The sequence below is a fragment of the Anguilla anguilla genome, chromosome 12, assembly GCF_013347855.1.
Source record: "Anguilla anguilla isolate fAngAng1 chromosome 12, fAngAng1.pri, whole genome shotgun sequence".
Taxonomy (NCBI): Eukaryota; Metazoa; Chordata; class Actinopteri; order Anguilliformes; family Anguillidae; genus Anguilla; species Anguilla anguilla.
This window is the reverse complement of record NC_049212.1, coordinates 30,852,966-30,867,508: the sequence shown is the minus strand read 5'-3', so window position 1 is coordinate 30,867,508 and position 14,543 is coordinate 30,852,966. Positions and strand designations below refer to the sequence as shown.

The window sequence follows — 14,543 nt, the reverse complement described above, 5'->3', positions numbered from 1 at the left end:
GCCGATGAAGAGGCCCTATAAAATGTTTTCTGGCATGTCTAGACAGCTAAACCTTGATTGAACAATGATATTTTAATATGCATTTCTTTGTCAAGGTCTTATCTACATTGTGGTATAAAGCATTTGAGTTTTACGAATGGGTGTTTTTTGTAATTACGGTGCAAAGGAGACATGCACAGCCCTCTGGAATCCGAATCCACTGCGGATAGAATAGTATTCCATTGGCACCTATAACGTGCTGCTAGTGTATTAATTCTGGTGGCCAAGTCACCAGGAAAACTCGTTTGAACAACACAATCCTTACATGCACGTCTTCGTCAAGGCCTTATGTACATTGTGGTACAAAGAATTTAGGTTTACGAATGGGTGTTTTTTGTAATTGCGTTTAAAATGAGACATACGCCGTCTATGGATTCCAAATCTCCAACAGTTCGAATAGCCACAGTTAGCTATGACCAGTTGCCAGTGTACATGTTTTCTGGTGGCTAAGTCGCCAGGAAAACTCATTTGAACAACAATATTTTGACATATATATTTCTTCTCCAAGATGGTGTCTACAGTATGGTATAAAGGATTTTAGTTTTACGAATGGGTGTTTTTTTTATTAGGGTGAAAATGGGGACATGAGCCTGGTCGATCCCAGTCCCCAACTGCAATGGAATTTTGAAGCCACGGGGCCACTGTTTGAAACAGACATTTTGGCACATATTGCATTTTGAGAGTCATTCATTCATTCATTCATTCATTCATTCATTACCTTAATTTAACCTGATAGGTCATTGAGAACACATTCTCTTTTACAGTGAGGACCTGGCCGAGAGGGTACACACTTTTCATTAAATGACGCATCCCATAACAATACATACCAGTCACTGCGTACAGTATATTTGTTTTACTGTACGGATACCACAAAATATTGGTTCATGTTGTTGAAGGAACATGGATAACCCCACCCCCAAAATTCGCACAGGTGATGGTGCGTTTCCCTCCAACGACAGTGATTACATGCGGAGCTAAGCGGCTAATTTTTAAAATCGTATTATAGGAAACAACAGTCATATTCTGGCAAATTAGCGATTTATATGTTGTTATTTCACTATACTGTATCATTTATGACATTATGCATGAAGAATAAACTGTCAAAATATGTTTTCTGAAAGATCGCCAAAACAGGTTTGACCTCCCTAGCATTAGACCCAAGGTATGAGGATGCATTACCTGTGTGGTGTCCATTTGGATTGAGGTGCCCACGGTCATACATAGACCCTCTGTAGTCCTCATCGAGAGCCTGCCGTTCACCGAACTTCAGCACCACCCCCTTGTATTTGATTGTTTTGTTGAGGATCTCCTGGACCTCCATGTCTTTAGTCCAGCTGCTGTCCACAAGCTGTGAAACAGCACTGCAGTCAGACCACTGTGTGTGTGTGTGTGCGCGCGTGTTTGAGAATGTGTTTTTTCATTTTCATGTGTGTAAGATGGTGTCTGGTGATCTGCAAAGCCATTTCTTTAGATAAATGAAATGAGGCTCTTGGTGTTGAATCCACCACCAGGAGTGTGATGCTTATGAAAATATCACAGAGAGGAGTGTGACGCTGCAGCAGAGCTGCTGAAGTACGTGGGGAGGAAGGTCACCGTAAGTCTTCCTCAGTACTCACCTGTGGCTCTATATACCAGTTATCCTGGCGACCGCCGTCGTCGCTGGTCTGAAAGACGTAGGCGGAGTAGACGGGGATGCGGTGCTCCTTGTTGTACAGCGTGGCGAAGTGGTAGCTGTTGTTGAAGCGCTGACACAAACAGACGGTGCTAGGATTCTTAGGATTAGCCATGTTCCACTTGGGCACCGTGCGCTTGTAGAAGAAGTCTAGGCACTTCGGGACGTCCTGGAAGCTTATAACTACCTCCCCCCTCAGGGGGGGCAGGTGTGCCAAGACAAGGAAGCACAACGCTGCCAAGACCTGCATCTGGGCCAGTGGAATTCAGAGAACCAGTTTAGCAGAATTCTGAACACTTTACCTGTAGCACACAGTTCCACAGCAGGTAGCCACATTTTGGCTTGCATACAAACAAATGTGTGTGTAGATGTATGCTTGCTTGTGTGTGTGTGTATGCGTGTGTTTGTGTATAAAGATGTTTGTGTGTGTGTGTATGTCTATATGACTGTATGTGTGTATATGTGCATCTGCGTATGTGCATACATGTGTTTGTGTGTAGATATGTTCATACGTGTGTGTATTTGTCATGTACTGATTAGGAAGGACCATTCATAGAAAATGTTTCATTTTTTATCTTATTAATATGTAATCGTATATGGTGCCCTTCATAATATTTGCGACAAAGCAGATGCTCAGCTTTAATTAAAGGATATTTTTATACAGTTTGGTTTCACCATGTAGAAATTACACCACTTTTTATACATAGCCCCCAAAGCTGAGAATCTACACTTGAACCACATGTGAATTGTTTGGTTACACATTAAAAATTGTGGAGTACAAAGCCAAATCGGGAACAAATGTGTCTTTGTCCCATATGTTATGGCGGTAATCAGGGGTAATGTTATACATTACCCCTGATTACCATACATAGTATACCATTTGTAGCAACTATATCCGAATAGTGCTTTGTGCTGAAGACCCCTCCTTGAATCACGCTAGATAGACCGCTACCCAAGCCAACTCACCTTAGTCCACTCCCTAACACATCTCGCCTGCTCTATATGTAGAGGAGTGAATACTGATGCTAAGTGTGGATCCAACCCTAGTATAGAGATCAGGCCTTTACTTCACTGGTAATGGGCTCTGCTTCTAACTCCTTTATAAGCTCCTGTGAAATCTATACTCATTAAAAAAATTCTACAGAATTCAAAGCGACCTATTGACCCAAGTTTTTGGTTCAAAATACATATGAGTAAAGTTTATTTGAGCTCCCTCTCACACAATTGCAGTTAGCTAGGTGTTATGCACCTTACTGGTTCTTTGGGTTATATATGTTCCCCCTGCCCAGGGGTTATAACTCTAGCTGAGCATGTTACTAAGAATCTAAAAATATAAAGGAAAAATTAATCATACAGACACTAAAAGAAACCCCCCACTGTTTCTCACCTTTGTTTGGTCTCACTGTTGGAATGGGTTGGTACTCAGAGAAAAAGGCTGGTGTTGATCAGAAGTGTGTCTCCAAAAATCTGCCAAAAATCTCCCCCCTCACAGCCTTTTACATCCTTCCTTGACCCCTTTCTTCAAGCCACGCCCTTGGGCGGGTGATGCTGAAGTTTAGGGGAGTGGACTGTTGTTTGTCGCATGGAGAGAGAGAGATGGCACCCACAGCAACACAAAATCAAATAAACAAACGCCTTCCCCCTCACAGGCTCTGTGAAACCATCTTGAAACCACTGCACCACAAATACAAAAAGACCTCAATGCAACTAGAGAGAAACTAGTTTCCCTGCCTGCAGTGAAATGGGGACTGCGATCTCTTGGTCTAAACGGATGTGTATCTGAAAGAGCCCTTGATATGTGCCGTTAACAAGAAAGAAAGACTCCAGTGGGCCAAGCACCATTCACAACTTTGATTGGGAAATGGCAGATGCACTTTCTTTTTGACCAGCTGATCATAGCTGCCGATTCACTGTATTCAGTGGAATTCAACTAGCACTGCACCCCCCTCCCACCACTCCAGCTCCCACTGTGCAGAACGAATGGATATGGACTTCCTATCATTTATTTAATTGTCATTAAAGCCAAAGGAGGCTATTTTGAGGAAAGTTGTGTCTTGCATTATTTTTAAGTAAAATTGTAAGTAGAAATTGGAGGAAAAAAAAGTTTGCACTTTGGGTTGTTTTTCAATAAATGTGCATAAATTGTCTGAATTCTTCTCTACCTAAATTTTTTTTTTAACCACAGGCCTAATACTTATTGTCCGTATTGTATCAATTTCAATCTCCTCACAATCTTCATAAACCCCCCACATGGTATTCTTTGTCTGCTGTCCTGTTTCCTTTCTGCCGTTGTGTTTGGCTTTTCTTAATTTTCTCACGGGCCTATTGTGGTTCTTCCTGAAAAAGGCCCTGGTTCAAACTCTGGCCTCTTTTCCATCACAATGCTGCAATTATACTTCAGTGTCACACTGAGAGTTTGTGATAGAAATGATGTGAGCCACTGCCTTTTAAATATCATTAACTAACGCTAGCCTGCTAGATAACATTAGCTACCCAAGGCAGTAGGAGACACGTTAGATGGTGCCACCATACAGAGGTCTAGGAATTGTCAGTTACAAACGTGAGTCTCTACGAGCTAGAGGCCTGCAAATACCAAGTGTCATTATAAATCCATTAGACATATGTTAAAGGATCCAGGGTCATTGCTTGGTGACTGTGTGTCTACACAGCATACTACTCAGAGTAACATACTCCCTGGACTTGTATAGGTATCCTTCAGTTTTGATGTAGCTCAGTGGCTTTATTGTACCGTATGGTGTCATTTGCCTGTTTATTCCCTTATGCAGTCAGACAAGATGGGACTGATTACTGAAGAATTAAGCCTTTATTGTGAATGGCAGAATCATGCAGACATTTATGAGAGCCAGGGACAGGTGTGCGCGCGCGCGTGTGTGTGTGTGTGTGTGGAAGCAGGCATGGTTAGCTACATAATAAATGGTGTTATTGACCCATGGAAGTTTGTCTTTACTTCCATTATTACAGTAGCTGTAACCACATCAAAATTAAACAATGTTGATTATTTAAGAGCTGAATGGGGAGAACTTGTGAGATTGCAGTGTTGCCTTTTTCCCCTAAAAACATCAGCCAAATGCCTAAAGTGCAAATAGGTGAGTTTTGGTGCATGTATTAGATAATAAGCTTATGGGCAATGGGAATTACAGGGAAGTAAATGACTCTCGTATGTTAATTGACACAGAAACATATAAAGAGGGAAATATGCCCTGTGGGGTGTGTCTGACTACACTTCTCTAACATACCATACCTCTCTAAGCTTCACAGTTGTTGAGAAAGAGCTCCCCCACTGGTGAGTTGGTGTACTGACCCAGGAGCAGTTTAAGCTTTGAGAGAGTGTGCCTCTTGACACGGCTGTTTTTAGTGTTGTTAGCTATGGCCCCCCCGCTATGGAGGGGCTGGCCGTTGTTGCCCAGGCAGCAGTAGGCGTTCCAGATGCGGTCGGGGATGTTGACCCGATTGTTGATCCGGTTGTTAGTGGAAGGGATGGCGCCCACCAGCACGTAGGCCTTCTTGCACTGGTCTTTGAAGAGGTCAGTCAGCTGACGCTCGTACGTACCCCAGGCTTTCTGGTTCAGATCGGGGTGCTGTGGCACCACGTTGGTGAGTGTAAACGTGGCATTACGACTGTCCCCTGCAGGAAGGGGGGAGCACAGAGAGAGAGAGAGAGAGAGAGAGAGATAATCATTATTATTATTATTATTATTATTATTATTATTATTATTTTTATTATTATTTTTATTTTTATTTTTTATTTATTTTATTTTTTTCTTTTTTTAATAGAATGTTCATTATTAGTATTCCACTGTAAATATGTATTTTTAATTGATTTATGATGCTTTGGCAATATGTACCTATGTATTTCCTGCCAATAAAGCCATTTGAATTTGAATTTGATTTTGAGAGAGAGAGAGAGAGAGAGAGATAAAAGATATAGAGAGAGATGGAGGATAATTTTTAGGGGATGCTGCTTTCTTAAAATTACGTTCACTCAATATCCGTTTCACAACTGTAATGTTCTACCTCAGGGTACTGCTCTCAAGACAACAAACCTGGTTTGAATAGCATTAGTAACACAATTTACAGCTGACCATACTCAATTCACTCTTAGAGACCCAATAACCAGTTGGGCAGGTCTGCTGGAATAAAAAACCAGCAGGTAAAGTGGAACTGAACGCTTGTCTGAGTCACAGGCATCCTAGTTTTCTTATTGTCTCTGTTTAGCATTCTTTGCTATTTTTGTGTGAACATCCCCTCAGAACTCCTTCAGCCGCAGTATAAAAACCAAACAGAACATACAGAGAAGGACTATAATGGAGATTTTTGTATAGTATGCATTAGTAGGGAGGTTGAACGTTCTGCCTGCAATGTTATCACAATGGGAGTTCCATGTACAAACATAAAACAAAATTGGAATCTGGGCTCACTTAAACAGGTCATTTGACAAGGAAATATACAAAATTGGAGTAGATAGAGCAATTAAATCATTTCAAGAGGGCACTGATAGTTCAGCAATATTATTTTTTTACTTTAGAAATCAGGAAACTTGACTCTTTATGAGCATTTGTGCCTGCACTTAATGCTTCACCAAAATGAATGGGGTCATTATAAAAAATCTAACCACATTGAAGGCATTATTACTCAGTTCACCACAAGAAAAACTCACTGTGAAATGTTTAAAATATGAATTGGTTATTAGTTATTGATACATTTGTATATTTAGGTGTCTTCAAAACATTACAGCTGCCAGTGTCCTGAGGGCCATTTCAGAAGCAATCTGGCACCAAAAAAAAAAACGACCCTGACTATCAAAATAACCCCAGAAGGGATTTTGTTTTGCTGAAATGAAATGTTATTCAAATTGTAGCCAATCCCTGTCTTGACATCATCCTGACTGTTCAATTCCGATTTGTCCAAATTATGCCGATGAAGAGGCCCTATGAAATGTTTTCTGGCATGTCTAGACAGCTAAGCCTTGTTTGAACAATGATATTTTAATATGCATTTCTTTGTCAAGGTCTTATCTACATTGTAGTATAAAGCATTTGAGTTTTACGAATGGGTGTTTTTTGTAATTACGGTGCAAAGTAGACATGCACAGCCCTCTGGAATCCGAATCCACTGCAGATAGAATAGTATTCCATTGGCACCTATAACGTGCTGCTAGTGTATTAATTCTGGTGGCCAAGTCACCAGGAAAACTCGTTTGAACAACACAATCCTTACATGCACGTCTTCGTCAAGGCCTTATGTACATTTGAGGTTTACGAATGGGCGTTTTTTGTAATTACGTTTAAAATGAGACATACGCCGTCTATGGATTCCAAATCTCCAACAGTTCGAATAGCCACAGTTAGCTATGACCTGTTGCCAGTTTACATGTATTCTGGTGGCTAAGTCGCCAGGAAAACTCATTTGAACAACAATATTTGTGTGTTGTGTAAGTCGCTCTGGATAAGAGCATCTGCTAAATGCCTGTAATGTAATATTTGTACATATATTTTTTCTCCAAGATGGTGTCTACAGTATGGTATAAAGGATTTTAGTTTTACGAATGGGTGTTTTTTTTTATTAGGTTGAAAATGGGGACATGAGCCTGGTCGATCCCAGTCCCCAACTGCAATGGAATTTTGAAGCCACGGGGCCACTGTTTGAAACTGAGACATTTTGGCACATATTGCGTTTTGAGAGTCATTCATTCATTCATTCATTACCTTAATTTAACCAGATAGGTCATTGAGAACACATTCTCTTTTACAGTGAGGACCTGGCCGAGAGGGTACACACTTTTCATTAAATGACGCATCCCATAACAATACATACCAGTCACTGCGTACAGTATATTTGTTTTACTGTACGGATACCACAAAATATTGGTTCATGTTGTTGAAGGAACATGGATAACCCCACCCCCAAAATTCGCACAGGTGATGGTGCGTTTCCCTCCAACGACAGTGATTACATGCGGAGCTAAGCGGCTAATTTTTTAAATCGTATTATAGGAAACAACAGTTATATTCTGGCAAATTAGCGATTTATATGTTGTTATTTCACTATAGTGTATCATTTATGACATTATGCATGAAGAATAAACTGTCAAAATATGTTTTCTGAAAAATCGCCAAAACAGGTTTGACCTCCCTAGCATTAGACCCAAGGTATGAGGATGCATTACCTGTGTGGTGTCCATTTGGATTGAGGTGCCCACGGTCATACATAGACCCTCTGTAGTCCTCATCGAGAGCCTGCCTCTTACCGAAGTCCCCCGTAACGTTGTCTTTGTTTTTGAGTGTCCACGCATCCTTCATGTTTGCATCACAGCTCGAGTTCACAAGCTGTGAAACAGCACTGCAGTCAGACCACTGTGTGTGTGTGAGCGTGTATGCACATGTGTGTGTGTGTGTGTGCGCGCGCGTGTTTGAGAATGTATTTTTTCATTTTCATGTGTGTAAGATGGTGTCTGGTAATCTGCAAAGCCATTTCTTTAGATAAATGAAATGAGGCTCTTGGTGTTGAATCCACCACCAGGAGTGTGATGCTTATGAAAATATCACAGAGAGGAGTGTGACGCTGCAGCAGAGCTGCTGAAGTACGTGGGGAGGAAGGTCACCGTAAGTCTTCCTCAGTACTCACCTGTGGCTCTATATACCAGTTATCCTGGCGACCGCCGCCGCCGCTGGTCTGAAAGAGGTAGGCGGAGTAGATGGCGATGCGGTTGCTCGTGTCGTACAGCGTGGCGAAGTGGTAGCGGTTGTTGAAGCGCTGACACAAACAGACGGTGTTACGCTTGGGCACGTTCCACTTGGGCACCATGCCCTTGTAGAAGAAGTCCAGGCAGTGCGGGCCTCTGTGGAAGCTTTCTACTACCTCCCCCCTCAGGGGGGGCAGGTGTGCCACGACAAGGAAGCACAATGCTGCCAAGACCTGCATCTGGGCCAGTGGAATTCAGAGAACCAGTTTAGCAGAATTCTGAGCACTTTACCTGTAGCACACAGTTCCACAGCAGGAAGCCACATTTTGGCTTGCGTACAAACAAATGTGTGTGTAGATGTATGCTTGCTTGTGTGTGTGTATGTGTGTGTTTGTGTATAAAGATGTTTGTGTGTGTGTGTAAGTCTATATGACTGTATGTGTGTATATGTGCATCTGCGTATGTGCATATATGTGTTTGTGTGTAGATATGTGCATACGTGTGTGTATTTGTCATGTACTGATTAGGAAGGACCATTCATAGAAAATGTTTCATTTTTTATCTTATTAATATTTAATCGTATATGATGCCCTTCATAATATTTGCGACAAAGCAGATGCTCAGCTTTAATTAAAGGATATTTTTATACAGTTTGGTTTCACCATGTAGAAATTACACCACTTTTTATACATAGCGCCCAAATCTGAGAATCTACACTTGAACCACATGTGAATTGTTTGGTTACACATTAAAAATTGTGGCGTACAAAGCCAAATCGGGAACAAATGTGTCTTTGTCCCATATGTTATGGCGGTAATCAGGGGTACCTGATTATCATACATAGTATAGCATTTGTAGCAACTATATCCAAATAGTGCTTTGTGCTGAAGACCCCTCCTTGAATCACGCTAGATAGACCGCTACCCAAGCCAACTCACCTTAGTCCACTCCCAGGGCCCAATCTAACACATCTCGCCTGCTCTACATGTAGACGAGTAAATACTGATGCTAAGTGTGGATCCAACCCTAGTATAGAGATCAGGCCTTTACTTCACTGGTAATGGGCTCTGCTTCTAACTCCTTTATAAGCACCTGTGAGATCTATACTCATTTAAAAAATTCTACAGAATTCAAAGCGACCTATTGACCCAAGTTTTTGGTTCAAAATACATATGAGTAAAGTTTATTTGAGCTCCCTCTCACACAATTGCAGTTAGCTAGGTGTTATGCACCTTACTGGTTCTTTTGGTTATATATGTGCCCCCTGCCCAGGGGTTATAACTCTAGCTGAGCATGTTACTAGGAATCTAAATATATAAAGGAAAAATTAATCATACAGACACTAAAAGAAAACCCCCCACTGTTTCTCACCTTTGTTTGGTCTCACTGTCGGAATGGGTTGTTACTCAGAGAAAAAGGCTGGTGTTGATCAGAAGTGTGTCTCCAAAAATCTGCCAAAAATCTCCCCCCTCACAGCCTTTTACATCCTTCTTTGACCCCTTTCTTCAAGCCACGCCCTTGGGAGGGTGATGCTGAAGTTTAGGGGAGTGGACTGTTGTTTGTCGCATGGAGAGAGAGAGATGGCACCCACAGCAACACAAAATCAAATGAACAAACGCCTTCACCCTTCCCCCTCACAGGCTCTGTGAAACCATCTTGAAACCACTGCACCACAAATACAAAAAGACCTCAATGCAACTAGAGAGAAACTAGTTTCCCTGCCTGCAGTGAAATGGGGACTGCGATCTCTTGGTCTAAACGGATGTGTATCTGAAAAAGCCATTGCTATGTGCCGTTAACAAGAAAGAAAGACTCCATTGGGCCAAGCACCATCAACACAACTTTGATTGGGAAATGGCAGATGCACTTTCTTTTTGACCAGCTGATCATAGCTGCCGATTCACTGTATTCAGTGGAATTCAACTAGCACTGCACCCCCCTCCCACCACTCCAGCTCCCACTGTGCAGAACGAATGGATATGGACTTCCTATCATTTATTTAATTGTCATTAATGCCAAAGGAGGCTATTTTGAGGAAAGTTGTGTCTTACATTATTTTTAAGTAAAATTGTAAGTAGAAATTGGAGAAAATAAAGTTTGCACTTTGGGTTGTTTTTCAATAAATGTGCATAAATTGTCTGAATTCTTCTCTACCTAAATTTTTTTTTTTAACCACATAAGCCTAATACTTATTGTCTGTATTGTATCAATTTCAATCTCCTCACAATCTTCATAAACCCCCCACATGGTATTCTTTGTCTGCTGTCCTGTTTCCTTTCTGCCGTTGTGGTTGGCTTTTCTTAATTTTCTCACAGGCCGATTGTGGTTCTTCCTGTAAAAGGCCCTGGTTCAAACTCTGGCCTCTTTTCCATCACAACGCTGCAATTATACTTCAGTGTCACACTGAGAGTTTGTGATATAAATGATGTGAGCCACTGCCTTTTAAATATCATTAACTAACGCTAGCCTGCTAGATAACATTAGCTACCCAAGGCAGTAGGAGACACGTTAGATGGTGCCACCATACAGAGGTCTAGGAATTGTCAGTTACAAACGTGAGTCTCTACGAGCTAGAGGCCTGCAAATACCAAGTGTCATTTTAAATCCATCAGACATATGTTAAAGGATCCAGGGTCATTGCTTGGTGACTGTGTGTCTACACAGCATACTACTCAGAGTAACATACTCCAGGGACTTGTATAGGTATCCTTCAGTTTTGATGTAGCTCAGTGGCTTTATTGTACCGTATGGTGTCATTTGCCTGTTTATTCCCTTATGCAGTCAGACAAGATGGGACTGATTACTGAAGAATTAAGCCTTTATTGTGAATGGCAGAATCACGCAGACATTTATGAGAGCCAGGGACAGGTGTGCGCGCGCGCGTGTGTGTGTGTGTGTGTGGAAGCAGGCATGGTTAGCTACATAATAAATGGTGTTATTGACCCATGGAAGTTTGTCTTTACTTCCATTATTACAGTAGCTGTAACCACATCAAAATTAAACAATGTTGATTATTTAAGAGCTGAATGGGGAGAACTTGTGAGATTGCAGTGTTGCCTTTTTCCCCTAAAAACATCAGCCAAATGCCTAAAGTGCAAATAGGTGAGTTTTGGTGCATGTATTAGATAATAAGCTTATGGGCAATGGGAATTACAGGGAAGTAAATGACTCTTGTATGTTAATTGGCACAGAAAAATGTAAAGAGTGAAATATGCCCTGTGGGGTGTGTCTGACTACACTTCTCTAACATACCATACTTCTCTAAGCTCCACAGTTGTTGAGAAAGAGCTCCCCCACTGGTGATTGGTACTGACTCAGGAACTCTTTCAGCTCCCAGAGAGTGCACCTTTCGACGTAGGTCCCCCCAGTGTTGCGAACTGTGGCCCCTCCGCTGCCGATGGGCCGGCCGTTGTTGTCCAGGCAACAGTAGGCATTCCAGATGTAGTCGGGGATGTTGATCCGAGGTTTGTTCTTCTTGACGATCCAGGTGTTTTTGGAAGGGATGGCGCCCACCAGCACGTAGGCCTGTGCGCACTGGGCATTGAAGAGTTTGGTCAGCTGTTGCTCGTACTTGGACCAGGCATTCTGGTTCATATCGTGGTTCTGTGGCACCACGTTGGTAAGAGTAAACGTGGCATTACGACTGTTCCCTGCAGGAAGGGGGGAGCACAAAGAGAGAGAGAGAAAAAGAGAGAGAGATAAAAGATATAGAGAGAGATGGTAAGATAATTTTTAGGGGATGCTGTTTCTTAAAAGTACATTCACTCAATATCCGTTTCATAACTGTAATGTTCTTCCTCAGGGTACTGCTCTCAAGACAACAAAACTGGTTTGAATTGCATTAGTAACACAATGCACAGGTGACCATACTCAATTCACGATTAGAGACTCAGTTACCAGTTGGACAGGTCTGCTGGAATAAAAAACCAGCAGGTAAAGTGGAACTGAACACTTGTCTGAGTCACAGGCATCCTAGTTTTTTTATTGTCTGTTTAGCATTATTTGCCATTTTTTGTGTGAACATCCCCTCAGAACTCCTCAGCCACAGTATAAAAACCAAACAGAACATACAGAGAAAGACTAGAATGGAGATTTTTGAATAGTATGCGTTAGACCCAAGGTCTGGGGATGCATTACCTGTGTGGTGTCCATTTGGATTGAGGTGCCCACGGTCATAGTCAAGCATTGTGTAGTCCTCATTGAGAGCCTGCCTCTCACCGATGTACGGCTCCTTGTGTTCCTTTCTGAAGTGCTGTTCTTTCTCCATCTCTGCATTCAAGCTCGTGTTCACAAGCTGTGAAACAGCACTGCAGTCAGACCACTGTGTGTGTGTGTGTGCCTGCGTGCCTGCGTGCGTACGTGTTTGAGTATGTGTTGAATCCACCACAATGAGTGTGATGCCTGTGAAGATATCGCTGAGAGGAGTGTGACGCTGCGTGAGGCTGAACAGCTGAACTAAGCTGGGAGGAAGGTCGCTGTGAGTCTTCCTCTGTGCTCACCTGTGGCTCTATATACCAGCACTTCTCGTGACCGCGACCGCCGCCGCCGCCGGTCTGAAAGCGGTAGGCGGAGTAGACGGCGATGCGGTTGTTCGTGTTGTACAGCGTGGCGAAGTGGTAGCTGTTGTTGAAGCGCTGACACAAACGGGTGGCGTTAGGATTGGCCGCGTCCAGCTTGGGCACCATGCGCTCGTAGAAGAAGTCCAGGCACTCCGGGACGTCCTGGAAGCTTTCTACTACCTCCCCCCTCAGGGGGGGCAGGTGTGCCAAGACAAGGAAGCACAATGCTGCCAAGACCTGCATCTGAGCCAGTGGAATTCAGAGAAACAGTTTAGCAGAATTCTGAGCACTTTACCTGTAGCACACAGTTCCACAGCAGGTAGCCACATTTTGGCTTGCATACAAACAAATGTGTGTGTAGATGTATGCTTGCTTGTGTGTGTGTGTATATGTGCATCTGCGTATGTGCATACATGTGTTTGTGTGTAGATATGTGCATACGTGTGTGTATTTTTCATGTACTGATTAGGAAGGACCATTCATAGAAAATGTTTCATTTTTTATCTTATTAATATGTACTTGTATATGGTGCCCTTCATAATATTTGCGACAAAGCAGATGCTCAGCTTTAATTAAAGGATATTTTTATACAGTTTGGTTTCACCATGTAGAAATTACACCACTTTTTATACATAGCCCCCAAAGCTGAGAATCTACACTTGAACCAAATGTGAATTGTTTGGTTACACATTAAAAATTGTGGAGTACAAAGCCAAATCGGGAACAAATGTGTCTTTGTCCCATATGTTATGGCGATAATCAGGGGTAATGTTATACATTACCCCTGATTACCATACATAGTATACCATTTGTAGCAACTATATCCGAATAGTGCTTTGTGCTGAAGACCCCTCCTTGAATCACGCTAGATAGACCGCTACCCAAGCCAGCTCACCTTAGTCCACTCCCAGGGCCCAATCTAACACATCTCGCCTGCTCTACATGTAGACGAGTAAATACTGATGCTAAGTGTGGATCCAACCCTAGTATAGAGATCAGGTCTTTACTTCACTGGTAATGGGCTCTGCTTCTAACACCTTTATAAGCTCCTGTGAGAGCTATACTCATTAAAAAAATTCTACAGAATTCAAAGCGACCTATTGACCCAAGTTTTTGGTTTGAAATACATATGAGTAAAGTTTATTTGAGCTCCCTCTCACACAATTGCAGTTAGCTAGGTGTTATGCACCGTACTGGTTCTTTGGGTTATATATGTGCCCCCTGCCCAGAGGTTAATACTCTAGCTGAGCATGTTACTAAGAATCTAAAAATATAAAGGAAACGTGAATCATACAGACACTAAAAGAAACCCCCCACTGTTTCTCACCTTTGTTTGGTCTCACTGTTGGAATGGGTTGTTACTCAGAGAAAAAGGCTGGTGTTGATCAGAAGTGTGTCTCCAAAAATCTGCCAAAAATCTCCCCCCTCACAGCCTTTTACATCCTTCCTTGACCCCTTTCTTCAAGCCACGCCCTTGGGCGGGTGATGCTGAAGTTTAGGGGAGTGGACTGTTGTTTGTCGCATGGAGAGAGAGAGATGGCACCCACAGCAACACAAAACCAAATAAACG

At 42.4% G+C, this 14,543-nt stretch overlaps 4 protein-coding genes across 6 annotated transcripts in view; 1 reads left to right on the top strand and 3 right to left on the bottom strand.

The window, feature by feature from the left end:
- The window catches only part of LOC118209313 (endonuclease domain-containing 1 protein-like), a 4,675-nt gene extending 1,433 nt beyond the window's left edge, over nucleotides 1-3,242 (bottom strand). Inside the window, exons 1-3 of the mRNA XM_035384542.1 lie at nucleotides 3,099-3,242; nucleotides 1,656-1,961; nucleotides 1,219-1,387 (exon numbers count right to left, since the gene is read on the bottom strand). Of these exons, the coding sequence (XP_035240433.1) occupies nucleotides 1,219-1,387; nucleotides 1,656-1,961 (475 nt within the window). The 5' untranslated portion in view covers nucleotides 3,099-3,242. The remainder of the gene's footprint in view (nucleotides 1-1,218; nucleotides 1,388-1,655; nucleotides 1,962-3,098) is intronic.
- LOC118209309 (endonuclease domain-containing 1 protein-like) overlaps nucleotides 1-9,864 on the bottom strand; it is an 18,941-nt gene extending 9,077 nt beyond the window's left edge. The window contains exons 1-2 of the mRNA XM_035384538.1: nucleotides 9,786-9,864; nucleotides 8,444-8,653 (exon numbers count right to left, since the gene is read on the bottom strand). Coding sequence (XP_035240429.1) covers nucleotides 8,444-8,653 — 210 coding nt within the window. The 5' untranslated portion in view covers nucleotides 9,786-9,864. The remainder of the gene's footprint in view (nucleotides 1-8,443; nucleotides 8,654-9,785) is intronic.
- bace1 (beta-secretase 1) overlaps nucleotides 1-14,543 on the top strand; it is a 130,752-nt gene that overhangs the window by 76,898 nt on the left and 39,311 nt on the right. The gene's annotated exons all lie outside the window — the stretch shown is intronic.
- LOC118209304 (endonuclease domain-containing 1 protein-like) lies at nucleotides 4,517-14,543 on the bottom strand. Of its 2 annotated transcripts, none has more exons than XM_035384532.1 (4): nucleotides 14,301-14,543; nucleotides 12,914-13,216; nucleotides 12,552-12,708; nucleotides 4,517-5,357 (listed from the first exon to the last, which is right to left on the bottom strand). In XM_035384532.1, exons 2-4 carry the CDS (start codon nucleotides 13,214-13,216, stop codon nucleotides 4,978-4,980), a joined length of 840 nt encoding a protein of 279 aa, XP_035240423.1. In that variant the 5' UTR covers nucleotides 14,301-14,543; the 3' UTR covers nucleotides 4,517-4,977. The 2 variants fall into 2 exon arrangements, with proteins under 2 accessions (XP_035240423.1, XP_035240421.1); XM_035384530.1 differs by lacking the exon at nucleotides 4,517-5,357 and adding an exon at nucleotides 11,478-12,064 and having other exon boundaries at nucleotides 14,301-14,540.